The 17053-nt window shown below is 46.4% G+C and overlaps 1 protein-coding gene across 1 annotated transcript in view; it reads right to left on the reverse strand.

Annotated features, from left to right (window-relative positions):
- Window positions 1-17053, reverse strand: part of MYH13 (myosin heavy chain 13) — a 47782-nt gene that overhangs the window by 21413 nt on the left and 9316 nt on the right. Inside the window, exons 10-19 of the mRNA XM_069542906.2 lie at window positions 12897-13035; window positions 11111-11229; window positions 10287-10436; window positions 9998-10168; window positions 7747-8056; window positions 6681-6754; window positions 6498-6585; window positions 4067-4184; window positions 2771-2894; window positions 1183-1319 (exon numbers count right to left, since the gene is read on the reverse strand). Coding sequence (XP_069399007.2) covers window positions 1183-1319; window positions 2771-2894; window positions 4067-4184; window positions 6498-6585; window positions 6681-6754; window positions 7747-8056; window positions 9998-10168; window positions 10287-10436; window positions 11111-11229; window positions 12897-13035 — 1430 coding nt within the window. The remainder of the gene's footprint in view (window positions 1-1182; window positions 1320-2770; window positions 2895-4066; window positions 4185-6497; window positions 6586-6680; window positions 6755-7746; window positions 8057-9997; window positions 10169-10286; window positions 10437-11110; window positions 11230-12896; window positions 13036-17053) is intronic.

The raw sequence follows: 17053 nt of genomic DNA on the forward strand, positions 1-17053 counted from the left end.
CACAGCAAGGTGCAGTCTCCACCCCCCTGCCCCCGTGGGCCCCAAGACCTTCACCCTTATCGGTCAGGTGGAAAGGAGGTGCAGCTTGGCTGTAACCCATCCCATGAGCCCCAGAGTCTGTTCTGCAAACGAAGAGGAGAGGAAACAGCATGTGCAAATTTGGGAGGTGAGAGAGGTTCCATCCACCTGGCTTCCACCTCCACTACCCTACTGAAGATGCTCACCCTAAGGTTGTCAGTCTGAGCAAACTCCGGGAGGTAGTGAAGGACGGGGAATACAGGGTATCAGGGAGAAGGGGTCCCAGTGAACCCCCACACAGGACTGGCCCACAGTGCTGCTGCTCCTCCTGTTGAATTACTGAAGGACAAAGGCCCTTCAAGCTTCATTCGGTCCCCTCCGTCCTCTCTCCCCCATCATCTGTGTCCTAATCGGGTCCTGTCATCTTCTGTTTGGAATTCTCCACAGCCTGGCTTTGGCCCCTCTCGTGCCTTCAGGCCTGCTCTTCTTGCGGCTGCCAGTGACCTCTTTGAGTATGTGTGCGTTTTGTTTTATGGCCATGCTGTGCGGCAAGTGGGATCTTACTTCCTGGAACAGGGATCAAACCTGTGCCTCCTGCAGTGGAAGCGTGGAGTCTTAACCACTGGCTTGCCAGGAAAGTCCCCGAGGTGACCTGTCTGAGCTATTGAAACAAATCCGATCCTCTCACTTGCCTCCTCCATGGCTCCCCATCAAGTGGGAGATTTAACCTAGGCTCTTCAAGATGGCAGGTGGGGACCTCCACTGCCAGCCTCTCCTTGCTCCAGTCAAGTGACCTGCTTTTGCTCCCCACAACCTGCAGGCCACCCTTCCTCCAGCCATGCAAAGCCTCCTTTGGAAAGCTCTTTCTTTTTTGCTGCCCTTTCATGCCAACCCCAGCCCCCAGTCTGTCCACCTGGCCCTGAATACAACTGACACTACGCTTGTCACAGGCGTGAAAACTAGCTGAGCAGGTGTCTGCTTCCCACTCCTCTGTGGGCTCCTGGAGGCCAGGGCTCATATCTGCATCCCCAGTGTCAAGCAGAGGCCCCAGCACAGAACCGTGGCTCAGTAAATGTGGGACAAATAAGTGAACATCTTAAGACTAAAGCACGAAGCGAAGGTCAGCTCCAGGGAGGAGGGCAGGGAGGCGACGGCTTGCATCACCTTCTCTCCATCATCTTCTTGAACTCCACCCGCATCAGGTAGCCCCGGCATAAGGCCTGCGTGCGTGTCATCAGGGTCACCAGCTTCTCATCCCTCATCTCCTCCAAGAGGCCTAGGAGCCCAGCTTTGAAGAATACCTGTGCGAAAGGAGAGACGGGCCCTGCTTCATCCTCAGCCTGTGCGCCCAAGGCGGGCTATCTCTGTCTAGCCCCAGCCCTCGCCTTTGGAGCCCTGACTTGGGACCAGCAGCCGTCTGGCTCGCCGGACTCAGTTTTTGGAGGCTGTGTTCTCTGCAGGAGCCCCTCTGTGTCCTGTTCCAAGGTACATTCCAGGCCCCACTGGCCCAGGCAGACATTCTGCTGGAGTTCACATGCAGGAAGCAAGGATAGGGCAGAAATGTAATCACACATGCAGACCAGGAGGGACTCACAGATGCCTTTGCCTCCGCATCCTCATCCTCCAATCTCTCTGCCCAGCTGAGGAGGTGGGTCCCACCCTTGAGGCCCCTCCCTGCACTGCCCACACCTGTAGGGCTTCCTCTGCCCCTGTGATGTTCCCGGGAAGCAGGGCACCCGTGGGGGCTGCAGGCTTTTCCCTAATGGGGTTGATGGTCCCCTGGCCCCTTTTAGGACACGGAGCTTTGGAGTCAGGCCAGGATTTGCAGCTGGCCTTTGTCACCCACTCTCCATGCGACCTTGAACAAGTCTCTTGTCCTCTGGGAGCCTCCCAATAACCCCATGAGATAAGTACCACCCTTATCACCATCAGATGATCTGAAAGATTCGGTAAAATGTGTATAGAAGGCATGTCACAGGTCTCAGTGCACATGTGCGCAATAATGGTGATCATTTTTATTGGTGATAATTCTTCTCAGGACCTCACGGTCCCTGGAATTCTGTGTTCTCTGATCTCGTGGGCTCCTTCTCCCCTTTAGGGGCACTCACTCTCTGCTCCTGTTGATTTCTTCTATAGCTGCTAGGGCTGGGGCTGGAATTTCCAATTAAGCCTCTAGACACTTAAAGTCAGCATAGAGAGAGCTACCTATTCCTGGACAGAGTTCTCTTGGCCTGGGCTTCTGGGCAAGGGATGGTCAGGCTTCCCAGAACAGGAAAGAGACACCTTTCCTCCCATCAGCTCACAAGCAGCCCAGTTCAGTTCAGCTGCTCAGTTGTGTCTGATTCTTTGCAATTCCATGGACTGCAGGACGCCAGGCCTTCCTGTCCAACACCAACTCCTGGAGCTTGCTCAAACTCATGTCCATCGAGTCGGTGATGCCAACTAACCATCTCATCCTCTGTCATCCCCTTCTCCTCCTGCCTTCAATCTTTCCCAGCATCTGGATCTCTTCCAATGAGTTAGTTCTTCGCATCAAGTGCCAAAGTATTGGAGCTTCAGCTTTAGCATCAGTCCTTCCAATGAATATTTAGGACTGATTTCTTTTATAATTGACTGGTAGGATCTCCTTGCAGTCCAAGGCACTCTCAAGAGTCTTCTCTAACACCACAGTTCAAAAGAGGGTTTGGGAGTTAACCCCATTGACCTGGGGGTTACCTGGGGTGGGGGTCGTCCCTGCCCCACCCGTGCTCACCTTGGTGTGGCCGAACCTATACTGCTCCCGGTCCACATCGATGGAGTTCAGAAGCTTCTCGGAAGCATTTTTGCTGTCAATGAACTGCCCCTCTGGGATGGCACTGGCATTGAGGATCCGGTACCTGACGAGGGAGGGGGAGGGGTCAGCCTGGGGCCTGGGTGTGAGTGGTCTGGAGAAGAGCCCCTGGTGACACAGCTCTGGGTGCAGCCAGGAGGGTGCTGGCCCCGCTGCTTCCTGAGGGCTGCTGTTTCCTGCTCCTCCCCGCTCAGGCCCTGGGGCCACGGAGCCCAGGGGGGGTCCCAGCCCTGTCTCTCTGGGACAGAAGGAGGTGGTGTCCCTTGTACCCAGGGTGGAGTCTGGGAGGTAGAATCCAAGGAGCCACTGCGGCTGAGGGGACGAGGCCATCAGCAGTGGGCCCAGCACATGGGAGCCGAGGAGACGCCTCACCTGCACTGCAGGCCAGGTCAGGACTGGCACCTACCTACATCCCCCCACCAACTGGGCAGTTCTGGGGAGGGTGGGGCTTTCAGTCGAGGGGCAAAAATTTCCCAATGGAATCAACTCCTGCGAAAGGATCTGTGCCTGAGACCAGGCCTTCCAGAACCTTCTGCTCCTCCAGCCATGGAAATGGACTATTATACAGTGACTAGTCTGGCAGAGGGGAATCTAGGAGTTGATTTTAGGCAAGCGGGTTGTGGCAGGAGGGAGAGAAACATATGGAAGCAAGGCCAGCTGAGTGCATGGCTGGGATGGTGCTTTCGGAGGAGATGACTCTTATCTGACTTAAAAGAGCATTGAAATCAGCTGTGACCTGCAGGCTAGTGGTCATTCTAGAGTGTCCTCTTCTCACCTGTCCCCATGGACAAGGCCGGGACTTGTGGGCCCAGATGGCAGTCGGGAGGAGAGCGTTGGTCTAAGGCAGGGAATCTCAACTGGGGAACATTGGGCAATATCTGAGGTTGAGGCGGCGTGGGTTGAGGCCAGGGGTGCTGCTAAAATCTTGTAACACACAGGACAGTCCTCACGATAAAGGATTGTCTACTTCCAAACGTCCACAGTGCAGGGGTTGAGAAACTCTGGTCTGGAGTCCCAGTCAGCCTCGAGTGGTCTGGGCTCTGATCTTGGGATTACTTTGGGCTGGTCCAGCCCTTGCTCTGTGCAAAGACTCGTCGCCTCAGCAGAAGAATCCTATGGAAACCTTGGGAGCTCACGCAACACCCAGCTGCAGGAGTGCCTTTGGGGGATGCAGAAGGTACCCTCCAAAGGAGAGAGCTGCAAAGGCAGGCGACCTACCGCTGTTTGAAGTCAGCATAGAGGATCCGGCTGGGGAAGCCCTTCCTGCAGATGCGGATGCCCTCCAGGACCCCATTACAGCGCAGCTGGTGCAGGACCAGGTGGTGGTCCATCACGCCTGGGGAGAGAGGAGCCCAGGGCCTGTTAGCGGTTTTTCCACTGTTTTCTCTGATGATCTGGGCACCACGAGACCCCTGGATACCCAGACTCAAATGGGAAGGTTTGGTGCCAGTAGAAATAATCTCAACATCCTGGGGAGACTCTAGCACCCCACAACCATGGGACTAAAAGCCAAAATATTAATCTTTGCCCTGTTCATTGCTCTTGACTCTGGTGAGGACAGAATGATTGTCTTGATTTAGAAATGTCTCTCATCATTATTATTCTCATAATAACAACAGTTTTTATTATTACTATAATTGACAGCCAATATTTGCAGTGTTCATAATGTGTTTTGCCCTATATTGTTTTGTTTTTGTTATTTTCCTTGGGGGCCTAATAAATAATCAGATGTAAGGGTTTCATGAGAATATGCCAAGAAGAAGCCTCCTCTGTCATTACTGTGTTTGATATTTTGGCGAGGTTGACCATATAATTTATTATATTGCATACACTCTTACATATTTTTGCCTGCCTCATCAATCATGAACTGACAGAGTTTATTTAAATTCACCTACAACTACTGCTGTAGTGCTATCTACTAGCATTTTTTAAAAATCGAGGTATCACTGACACATAACATTTTATTGGTTTCACATGTACAACCATATTTGTATATAATTATGAAATGATTGCAGCAAGAAGTCCAGCTAGCCCCCATCACCATACACAGTTACAATTTTTTCTCTTATGACTGGTCCTGTTTTAAGTGCTGTACATGTACTGGCTTATTTAATTCTCACAACAACCCTCTAAGGAGGGTGAAGGGGGTTAATATTTACAAAATAAGTCAACATTTATAAGTGCTCATTAATAGGGTTTCCTGGGTGGCTCATAGAGTAAAGAATTTGCCTGCAATGCAGGAGACCTAGATTTGATCCCTGGGTCGGGAAGATCCCCTGGAGAAGGGAATGGCTACCTACTCCAGTATTCTTGAATGGAGAATTCCATGGACAGAGGAGCCTGGCAGGCTATAATAGTCCATGGGACTGTAAAGAGTTGGACACAACAGAGTGACTATCACTTTCACTCAGTAAATAAATGAGTAAATAACCAAGTGAATGAGTCAGTAAAATGCCATTCAAGCCTCCTTTTATAGACCAGAAAGCGAAAGGACTTGGCTGCGGGCCCCTGAGCAGTCACAGGTGCAGCTGGGCTGCTTTCCTGCATCATCTGCTTTCCTGTAATGTTGCTGAAGCAGGACTTGATGCCGAAGCCCAGCCTTTGGAACAGCTTAGCTGATCAGTGGGGCTGCCTCATAGCCACAGTGTATGTGACGGTCTGGTCTTTTCTTTGTGACAAAGAGCCCTGAAACTCAGCCCTACTCCAGGAATATTTGTGAATCCAAGATTGGGGATGGTTAAAGGTCTCCTGTACTGCACAGTATGCTATGTCTATATATCTGGTCTCTGATTCTCGATTTTCTCACTTATGAAATGGAGATAAGCACATTACCTTGCAGTGAACTGTTATAAGCAGTAACATAATAATGTTATAATACATAACATAATAATGAGACTGTAGTGGGCTCAGAAAACAGTTGTTATTGATTCTGCTTTTATTATGGAAGACCTAAGTTGATTATTTGGCAAATATAGTGGCTTTTCATTTTGGGGGGGGAGGGAGGAGTTTTTAAGAACCTTATGAGAGTTATGAATATAATGTACCTATCTATGTGCTGTGGTTGATGTTCAGTCACCCAGTCATGTCCGACTCCTTGTGACCCCACAGACTGCAGTATGCCAGGGTGCTCTGTCCTTCACTATCTCCCAGAGTTTGCTCAAATTTATGTCCTTTGAGTTGATGATGGGTTGGCCAAAGAGTTCATATGTAACATCTTATGGAATCCTTGAACAAACTTTCTGGCCAACCCAGTACATAATATTTTGGAAATAATTTCTTAGTAGGGATATAGGTGAAATAAACGACACCCAGTTGAACTTGAATTTCAGAGAAACAGTAAAATAATTATTTCAGTGTAAGTATATCCCAAATATTGCATGGGTCATATTTATACTAAGAAACTTTTCACTGTCTCATCTGAAATTTGAATCTAACGGGGAGGGGCCTCATATTTTAAATTTGTTAAATCTGGGAGCCCCATTTCATAGACTGGAAAGAGATAAAGGCTATCATGACCCCATCCTCAGGGAGGCACACACGCACGTGCACACAGACTAGCCGACACACACACACACACACACACGTGCACACCTCCCACGGGATTTTGCTTATGTTTCAGGGAGTCCTGTTCTGGCGGATTCTCACTCACCAGGTGTCTTAGTCTCATTGGGAATCAGACATCGCACAAAGTGAGGGTGAGTGCTCCTTAAATTGGTCATCAATTTGTTTAAATTTTCCTGGGACACAAACCAGAAGAAGCACATTTACCTTTCCAAACGCTGTTTCACTGGGCAGAAAAACAACTGAATGTGGAAGGTGTGAAAAAACAAACCCTGAACACAGCGGACACGGTCTGGAAAGAGGAGCCCTTCTTCTTCCCGCCCTTCTTGCTTGCCCCGGAGTCGCCTGCAGACAGACAGACACAGAGGGTGTGTCTGGTGAGTCCTGAGGACACAGTGGTGGCCTTCCTACCCACCCCTCACCCATTTTATTGAGCTGTAACTGACATATAACATTGTATAAATTGAAGGTGTGAATCAAAAGGAATGATTTGATATTCGTATATACTGCAAAATGATCACTGCTGCTTAACGTCTATCACCTCCATAATTAGCTTTTCTCTTGTGTTAAGTGCTTTTAAACTATCACCTCCATAATTAGCTTTTTTCTTGTGTTAAGTGCTTTTAAAATCTACTCTCTTAGCTTTCAAATATACAATACAGCGTTATTAACTATCGTTGCTACACTATACATTGCAACCACAGAACTTATTTATGTTATAATCGTAAGTATGCACCTTTTAACCCCCTTCACCCAATTTGTCCCCAGCTCTCACCTCCCACCTCTGGCAACCACAAATCCGACCTCTGTTTCTACGACTTTGGTTTTTTAAGATTCCGCAGATCAGTGATATCATACAGTATTTGTCTGTCTCTGTCTGACTTACTTCTCTTAGCGTAAGGCCCTCCGACTCCATCCTTGTTGCTGCAATGGCAACGGTTCATTCTTTTCTATGGCTGAGTAATATTCCATTATATGTGCGTGTGTACACACACACAAGACATTACTATGTCTTCTTTATCTAGTTATCTGGTGGTAGACAGAGGTTGCTTCCATACCTTGGCAATTGTAATAATGCTGCTATAAACATTGGGGTGCATATATCTTTTCAAATTAGTGGGGTTTTTTTGGGGGGGATGTATACCCAGGAGTAGAGTTGTGGGTCATATGACGAGAACTAAATCTCTTAAGGGAGAGGAAGAATAGAAGTAGGAGAAAGAAAAACAGAAACAGGCAAATCAAAGTCATCCCGAAGCTCATGTCCAATTATTGGTTCTTCATGAGCTGTGAGTGATTACATAGTTTGCACCAAGGGGGATTTTAAAAAAGGATGTCACCTGCTTCTGCACCAGCATAGTTGGAAAAAAGAAAGGACAGCAGCTTCAGCGAAGACTTCTGGTACAGCCCGACCACCGTCTCATTCAGGGGGTCCTTGTTCTTGTCCAGCCAGCCGGCAATGTTGTAGTCCACAGTGCCCGCGTAGTGCACCAGGGAGAAGTGGGCCTCAGCCTTGCCCTTGGCAGGTTTGGGCTTCTGGAAGTTGTTGGACTTGCCCAGGTGCTGGTCATACAGCTTGTTCTTGAAGGAGGTGTCCGTGGCCTTGGGGAACATGCACTCCTCTTCCAGGATGGAGAAGATGCCCATAGGCTGGAGGGAGGATAATGGAAGATCCTCAGTGTCCACTAGTACGTCCCCAGTGACTCCATCTTCGGTAGGAGCCAAGGGAGACTTCTTTGGTGCTGTCACTGTTACTAGGAACACTGGGACGTCCGTGCTGCGAGAACAAGGCTGTCGGTCTGCTTGGTGCTGTGACAGAATAGTGCTCGACATTAAGCACAGCAGCACAGTAGGTGCTTATTTAATGTTTGCTGAACAAAAAAGCATGGACTGAAATTGCACGTATGTAAGTACAGCTCTTTGTGAGATAATAGAAAATATATATATACTGGTCTCTGTCCCTGCTTCCTGGCAAAGAGCTTCTAAAGGCTTTGTAAAACGTCCTAGTGATGAGTACTGGAGCATCTATCGTTTTCTCGAGGTGAGTCGGGTGGGGGCCCCTGGCTGAGGGCTGGTCACCAGAAAGGCCAAGCCATGATGAGAAGCTTGGGATTTTCATCCCCTCCCCCATCCACCAGAGAGGGGAGAGGGGCTGGAAATGCAGCTAATGACTGATTGTGCCTCCATGAGGAGGCCTCCATAAAATCCTAGTTGTAGATGATTCTGAGAACTTCCAGGTTGGCAAACATGTCCACACTGGGAGGGTAACACAATCCAACCTTTGGGGACAGAAGCACTTGCATCTGGGACCCTCCCAGATCCCGTCCCATATGTCTCTTCATCTGGCTGTTCATCTGAATCCTCTAAAATTTTTTTTTTACTTACTTACTTTTTATTTTATTCTTTTGGCCACAATATGTGGCATGTGGGATCTTAGTTCCCCAACCAGGGATCAAACCCGGGTACCCGGGATTGGAAGCACAGAGTCTTAACCACTGGGCCACCAGGGAAGTCCCTCATCTGTTTTCTTTGTCAAATCCTTTAATAAGCTGGTAAATGTAACTGTTTTCCGGAGCTCTGTGAACCCCTCTAGTAAATTAATTAAACCTGACGACAGGGTTGTGAGAAACTTTGATTTATAGCCAAGGAGGTGAGAAGTTATAGGACACCTGGGGATCTACTGCTTGAACTTGGCGTCTCTGGGAAGAGAGTGCCAGAACTGAGTTAAACTGTAGGATGACCAGTTAATGTTGCAGAGGATTGCTTGCTGTCATGAGGAAAAACCTCCATATGTTTGGTGACCAGAAATATAAAAACGAAGTGCTCTGTGTGAGGAGTAAAGCAAATTCATAGAAGAGAAACACACAGTAGGGAAGAACTAAGTTTTTCCCTATATAGGAAGGAAAAAAAAAAAGCTACATTTCCCCAACTTACTCCCTTTTATAAACAAATTTACAAAAAATGTAAAGTTGCATGAGTGAGTGAGTGACAGTCGCTGAGTTGTGTCTGACTCTTTGCGACCCCATGGACTGTAGCCTGCCAGGTTCCTTTGTCCATGGAATTCTCCAGGCAAGACTATTGGAGTGGGTTGCCATTTCCTTCCATACATAGACATAAAAATCATATGAGTAATATTTTAAGCAATAAAATCTGGGTTTTTCAGTAGCCACCTTAGGAAGACAAGCTTCCAGCACAACCAGTGCTCAAAACGTGATGGGAATTCCTTTTCAAAAAGTTGATATCATCCTGTTTTCATAGTAACATTCCTCCAGGAAGCCCACTGCTTCATGGTCCCTCCTCCTTGGACAATTCAAGTATGTATGAAATGCCGAGTCACCTATGGGCTTCATTCACATTCTTGGGGATCACCGAGCCCTTGGATCTTGGTCACTCACATACCTCTTTAATTGTCTGAACAGATTCTGGGAGCTTTCCAAACATTTACCCTTTCTGCACTGGGAATTTGGCTCTCTGAAGGTTCAGAGTCTGGAGACATAGGTTTAGGGAGCCAGTCTGTTAGCAGAGAAGAGTTAGAGCAAAGAGGGGTGGCCCAGCTGATGAGGAGCTAACCCGGGGAGCAGTGTTTCTTACCTTCTCGATGAGCTCGATGCAGGCGGCCAGGTCCATCCCGAAGTCGATGAACGTCCACTCGATGCCTTCCTTCTTGTACTCCTCCTGCTCCAGCACGAACATGTGGTGGTTGAAAAACTGTTGCAGCTTCTCGTTGGTGAAGTTGATGCACAGCTGCTCCAGGCTGTTGAACTGGATGTTTTAGATACCAAATAATTTAAGTGAGTCTGGAAAATCCAGGGGTGATTCAACAGAGCAGACACAGAGCAGAAGGGCCCTTTGAGGTCTATCATTTATCCAAACAACTCACATCAAAGATCTCAAAGCCAGCGATGTCCAAGACCCCGATGAAGTACTGCCTGGGCTGCTTGGTGTCCAGCTGCTGGTTGATGCGGGTGACCATCCACAGGAACAACCTCTCATAGACGGCTTTGGCCAGAGCGCCCACCGAATTGGTCACCTTGAAAAAGGGTCATCCACTCAACCCTCAAATTAGTATTTTTATGAAACCTACAAAGTGGATGCCTTGAAAGTCAAAGGCAGCAGGACACTGGCAATTTCATACAGTTTAACCTAACACTAAATCTATCTCAAGACATTTTCTCAGTTCATGAGGTCAATTCCATTTACAAAGCTTGTTTTCTACCAAGCATGGATATAACATATGACTCTAGCCCTGGCCACACCTAATTGAACCAGATGTGGTCATTTGCTCCAAGTTGGGTTAAACAGAGTGTCTCTCCTGAGAATTTGGAACTGGGATCAAAAAGATGTTGGTCTCAGGATGAGGATGGAACCACAAAGATATAAACTTGGAGCTCTGGGGTGGTCACAGGTAGGGGAGGAAAGGAAAGCTCATCCACCTAGTGAGAACACAAAGCAGGAGAGAGAAGACAGTCTAGAGTCCCTGAGAAGGAGGCTGCCTGGCTCCAGAGGGCTCTTCATTCCCTGGTCCCAGGCCCTCATAGCACCAAGGCTCTCCTTAAGTTACCCTGAGCCTGAAGAATGAATTCCTTTTCCATGCTGTAGCCAGTTGCGTATGTTTTTCTGATCCCTGCAACTGCAAGAACTTCAGGATGAGATTGAAAATAGAAAAACACTCGAGTTGATTGGACTCAGAGCATTTCCACTTACCTGCTGGACATTTTGCCCTTTCGTGACATATTCGTTCCCAACTTTCACCCTTGGACAGCACAGGCCTTTCAGCATTTCTGCGGAATTCAGACCCATCAGGTACCCAGCCTTGTCAGCCACTGAAGGGAAAGAAGAAGCGGTGTCACACAGCCAGCAGCTGCTAAAACATCCAGTTGGGCCTTGGGTCCTCCAAGAAATATTGTCTATAATCCTTTTGGATGTTTTTATGTTTTCCTACAAGTCCCAGGTCTGCAATGGAGTTTTGACCCCATAGTTCGGGGTCCTGGGTTTTCAAGAACTTTCATTTTGCTTTCTATAATAGACAGTCTTTAGTAATAGGTCAATTTTGACAAACGTGAAATTTAAATTTCAACAAAAAACATATAGCTACTTAGTACTGTTGGAATCTGATAACACAACAACATGGTGTATAGGGAAAGGAAGCACCATTTGGACAATTAATATAAGTTGAACATGTTCCTAATTTTTAATAATAGTTAAATAAATAAAAGTGTTAATAATCATCAGTCGTGTCTGACTCTTTACAGCCCCATAGACTATAGCCCATCAGGCTCCTCTGTCCATGAAATTCTCCAGACAAGAATACTGGAGTGGGTTGCCATTCTCTTCTCCAGGGAGTCTTCCTGACCCAGGGATCAAACCCGGGTCTCCTGCATTGCAGGCAGATTCTTCACTGAGCCACCAGGGAAGCTCAAGTTGCCATGCAAATACTTGAGAGAGAAGTACAAAACATTGCCTGCGAGTATTTGGAGATGGTCAAGTTCAGTTGAATACTGGCAGTTTCACAAAGTTCAGTAGTTCGGTGGACTCTGGAATGAGCCTGGGCTCTTGCTTTGAGCTCATTGAGAAGTAGAAGCATGCTGGTTCCCAAGCTCCTCCTTGGTTGGGACTATCACCTCATTGCTAGTTGGGGAATCAAGTTAATAAAAACTCAGGGCAGTGTTTGCTAAGGACTTACTAAGAGACCAACTGTGTGTTTTACTCTTTGCTCAAATTATCCCTTCTTCTTTTGCTCATTTACATGGATCCTACCATTATTTTGATTGCTGCTGCTGCTGCTAATTCATGTCAGTTGTGTCCGACTCTGTGCGACCCCATAGACGGCAGCCCACCAGGCTCCGCCGTCCCTGGGATTTTCCAGGCAAAAACACTGGAGTGGGTTGCCATTGCCTTCTCTGATTCTTCTGATTACTTAAACTTAAAAGCTTGGGGCGATACATTATTTTTCTCACTCCTGACATGCTGTGTTGAGACAGGCACCAAGTCCTGCTTGTTTTACCTTCAAAATGGTTCACATGTCTCGTTTCTAAGAGTTATGGAATAGTTTGGTGGCAAAGAGCCTGGGTTCAAATTTGGGCTTTGCTCCTTCCTGTGCTCATGCTCAGTTGTGTCCGACTCTGAGACTCCACGAACTCTAGCCCTCCAGGCTCCTCCGTCCATTGAATTTCCAGGCAAGAATACTGGAGTGGGTTGCCATGTCCTTCTGCAGGGGATCTCCCCACCCAGGGGTCAAACCTGTGTCTCTTTTGTCTCCTGCATGGGCAGGTGGATTTTTTTTTTTTAACCACTGCACCACCTGGGAATCCCCCTTTATGCCTCGTCTTGTCATTTGTCAAGTGGGGGACAGTGACAGTAACCATATGGACAACCCAAACTCAGTTTGTACAGTTTTCCAAGAACAGCTCTTGACATGAACACCACGTTTATCTCCCATGACCCGGTCCACATGTGAACCAGGTGGAGACTTGAACCTCATGTGTGATACCTTCTGTGCCGTCCGGCTCTGCCTGCTCCTCCCGCTGCTTCTGCTTGAACTTCATGTTCCCGTAGTGCATCACGGCGCCCGTCAGCTTGTAGATCCCGACCTTCTCCTCTGAGCTGAAGCCCAGGATGTCGATGGCATTCTGGGAATTAGAGACAAGGACAGCCGTCACAGCAGGCCTCAGGGATCCCAGCGCAGCTCTTTCCTGGCATTTTGTAGAGCACATGAGACGGCATTACCCAAATAAGTGGATGACAGGTGGCGTATGGTAAATTAGGGGCTAAAAACCATTTCTTTCATTGACCGTGTTTGTGTCTGTGGGTGGAGATTATGGGAAGAAAATGTGAATGATCTGTTTGCTTCCATCCAGTAAGCACTGATTTGAGTCCTGTCCCATTGTGCATAGCTTTGGGGCTGTTTTCTGGATGAGGCCATTGGGAACAATTGTGTGATTCTGGGAGGAGGCAGGCTCATGGATGCTATCCAAGAGCTTGTGAGCTTGGCGTTGCCATCTAGGAATTCCACTGTTGTTCAGAATAGCAATGACATGGCATCATAGACTATTAGAACTGGAAGGGAAAATGCAGTTTTTCAAATGTGAAAGGAGCTAGGGAGGGCACTAGGCACTGATAAATGGAATGTTTCCTGTGGTATCAGTAAGCAAAAGATATCACAGCCCTGATATCAGCGACGGCAGCCCTCCTTCACGAGCCAGTAAGCTCTAAGGAAACTCAGGATGTGAAAATACAGGATACTGGCTCCAGAGAGCTGAGGTGCATATGAAAGGAAAGATTTCAGTGAGTCCAGACTCTTGCATCTTCCCATACATAGAAAAGCCCTACATTCCTTAAGTGTGGATATCTGCTTTTTAAAAATTAACAATCATCTTTTTATATTCAGACTACCTGACCTTTGCTGCAAAGCTTCTCTATAACCTGACTTCCCCCCTCAATCTCCCCCATCACCCCTCCCCACACCATCCACCCTACCCCACCCCCCAGCCTCCTTCGAGCAGTTGTCTCAGGTTATTTGAGATGCTGCCTCCTGGGCTTGAAGTCCTAAAAATTCCTGCCGAATAAAACATAACTCTCAACATTTTAGACTGTGACTATTTTTTAAAGTGAACAATACCATCCCTATGTTATCTCATTAAGTCCCTATGAAAACCTTATAGATGCACAGATTTTTCCAGATTTCTAGGTGAAGACCCAGTTTCCCCCTCAGTCTCTCCCATCAGGAAGCTTCCATAAGCCTCTTTTCCTTCTCCATCTGAGGACAGACAGAATGAAAACCACAATCACAGAAAACTAACCAATCTGATCACATGGACCACAGCCTTGTCTAACTCAATGAAACTATGAGCCATGCCATGTAGGGCCACCCAAGATGGTCATGATGGAGAGTTCTGACAAAACATGGTCCACTGGAGAAGGGAATGGCAAACCACTTCAGTATTCTTGCCTTGATAACTCCATGAATAGTAGCCCAATATGCTATTGGAGATCAGCTGAGAAATAACTCCAGAAAGAATGAAGAGATGGACCCAAAGCAAAAACAACACTCATTTGTGGATGTGACTGGTGATGGAAGTACAGTCTGATGGTATAAAGAGCAAGATTGCATAGGAACCTGGAATGTCAGGTCCATGAATCAAGGCAAATTGGAAGTGGTCAAACAGGAGATGGCAAGAGTGAACATTGACATTTTAGGAATCAGCGAATTAAAACAGACTGGAATGGGTGAATTTAACTCAGATGACCATTATATGTACTACTGTGGGCAAGAATCCCTTATAAGAAATGGAGTAGCCCTCATAGTCAACAAAAGAGCCCAAAATGCAGTACTTGGATGCAATCTCAAAAATAATAGAATGATCTCTGTTCATTTTCAAGGCAAACCATTCAATATCATAGTAATCTAAGGCTATGCCCTGACCAATAATGCTGAAGAACCTGAAGTTGAATGGTTCTATGAAGACCTACAAGACCTTCTAGAACTAACACTCCAAAAAGATGTCCTTTTCATTATAGGGGACTGGGATGAAAAAGTAGGAAGTCAAGAGATACCTGGAGTAATGGGCAAATTTGGCCTTGGAATACAGAATGAAGCAGGGCAAAGGCTAATAGAGTTTTGCCAACAGAACACACTGGTCATAGTAAACACCCTCTTCCAACAAACTCTATACATGGACATCAACAGATGGTCAACACTGAAATCAGATTGATTATATTCTTTGCAGCCAAAGATGGAGAAACTCTATAGAGTCAGCAAAAACAAGACTGGGAGCTGACTGTGGCTCAGATCATGAACTCCTTATTGCCAAATTCAGACTTAAATTGAAGAAAGTAGGGAAAACCATTAGACCACTCAGGTATGACCTAAATCAAATCCCTTATGATTATACAGTGGAAGAGACAAATAGATTAAAGGGATTAGATTTGCTAGACAGAGGGCCTGAATAACTATTGATGGAGGTTCGTGACATTGTACAGGAGGCAGTGATCAAGACCATGCCCAAGAAAAAGAAGTCCAAAAAGGCAAAATGTTGTCTGAGGAGGCCTTACAAATAGCTGTGAAAAGAAAAGAAGTGAGAGGCAAAGGAGAAAAGGAAAGATATACCCATTTGAATGCAGAGTTCCAAAGAACAGCAAGATAAGAAAGCCTTCCTCAGAGATCAATGCAAAGAAATAGGGGAAAACAATAGAAAGGGAAAGACTAGAGATCTTTTCAAGAAAATTAGAGATAGCAGGGAACATTTCATGCAAAGATGGGCACAATAAAGGACAGAAATGGTATGGACCTAATAGAAGCAGAAGATATTAAGAAGAGGTGCCAAGAATACACAGAACTATACAAAAAAGATCTTCATGACCCAGATAATCATGATGGTGTGATCACTCACCTAGAGGCAGACATCCTGGGATGTGAAGTCAAGTGGGCCTTAGGAAGCATCACTATGAACAAAGCTAGTGGAGGTGATAGAATTCCAGTTGAGCAATTCCAAATCCTAAAAGATGATGCTGTGAAAGAGCCGCACTCAATATGCCAGCAAATTTGGAAAACACATCAGTGGCTGAGAACAGGACTGGAAAAGGTCAGTTTTCATTCCAATCCCAAAGAAAGGCAATGCCAAAGAATGCTCAAACTACCACACAATTACATTCATCTCACATGCTAGTAAAGTAATGCTCAAAATTCTCCAAGACAGGCTTCAATAGTATGTGAGCCATGAACTTACAAATGTTCAAGCTTGTTTTAGAAAAGGCAGAGGAACCAGAGATCAAATTGCCAACATCCATTGTATCATCAAAAAAGTAAGAGAGTTCCAGAAAACATCTACTTATGCTTTATTGACTATGCCAAAGCCTTTGACTGTGTGGATCACAACAAACTGTGTAAAATTCTTCAAGAGATGGATATACCAAACCACCTGACCTGCCTCCTGAGAAAACTGTATGCAGGTCAGGAAGCAAGAGTTAGAACTGGACATGGAACAGCAGACTGGTTCCAAATAGGGACAGGAGTACATCAAGGCTGTATATTGTCACCCTGCTTATTTAACTTATTTGCAGAGTACATCATGAGAAACACTGGGCTGGGTGAAGCACAAGCTGGAATCAAGATTACTGGGAGAAATATCAATAACCTCAGATATGCAAATAACACCACACTTGTGGCAGAAAGTGAAGAAGAACTAAAGAGCCTCTTGAAGAATGTGAAAGAGGAGAGTGAAAAAGTTGGCTTAAAGCTCAACATTCAGAAAATTAAGATCATGGCATCTGGTCCCATCACTTTACGGCAAATAGATGGGGAAATGGGAAACAATGACAGACTTATTTTTGGGCACCAAAATCACTTCAGATGGTGACTGCAGCCATGAAATTAAAAGACACTTACTCCTTGGAAGAAAAGTTATGACCAGCCTAGACAGCATATTAAAAATCAGAGACATTACTTTGCTAACAAAGGTTCATTTAGTCAAAGCTATGGTTTTTCCAGTAGTCATGTATAGATGTGAGAGTTGGACTACAAAGAAAGCTGAGTGCTAAAGAATTGATGCTTTTGAACTGTGATGTTGGAGAAGACTCTTGAGAGCCCCTTGGACTACAGGGAGATCCAACCGGTCAATACTAAAGGAAATCAGTTCTGAATGTTCATTG

The sequence above is a fragment of the Ovis canadensis genome, chromosome 11 (assembly GCF_042477335.2).
Source record: "Ovis canadensis isolate MfBH-ARS-UI-01 breed Bighorn chromosome 11, ARS-UI_OviCan_v2, whole genome shotgun sequence".
In the NCBI taxonomy this organism is placed as follows: Eukaryota; Metazoa; Chordata; class Mammalia; order Artiodactyla; family Bovidae; genus Ovis; species Ovis canadensis.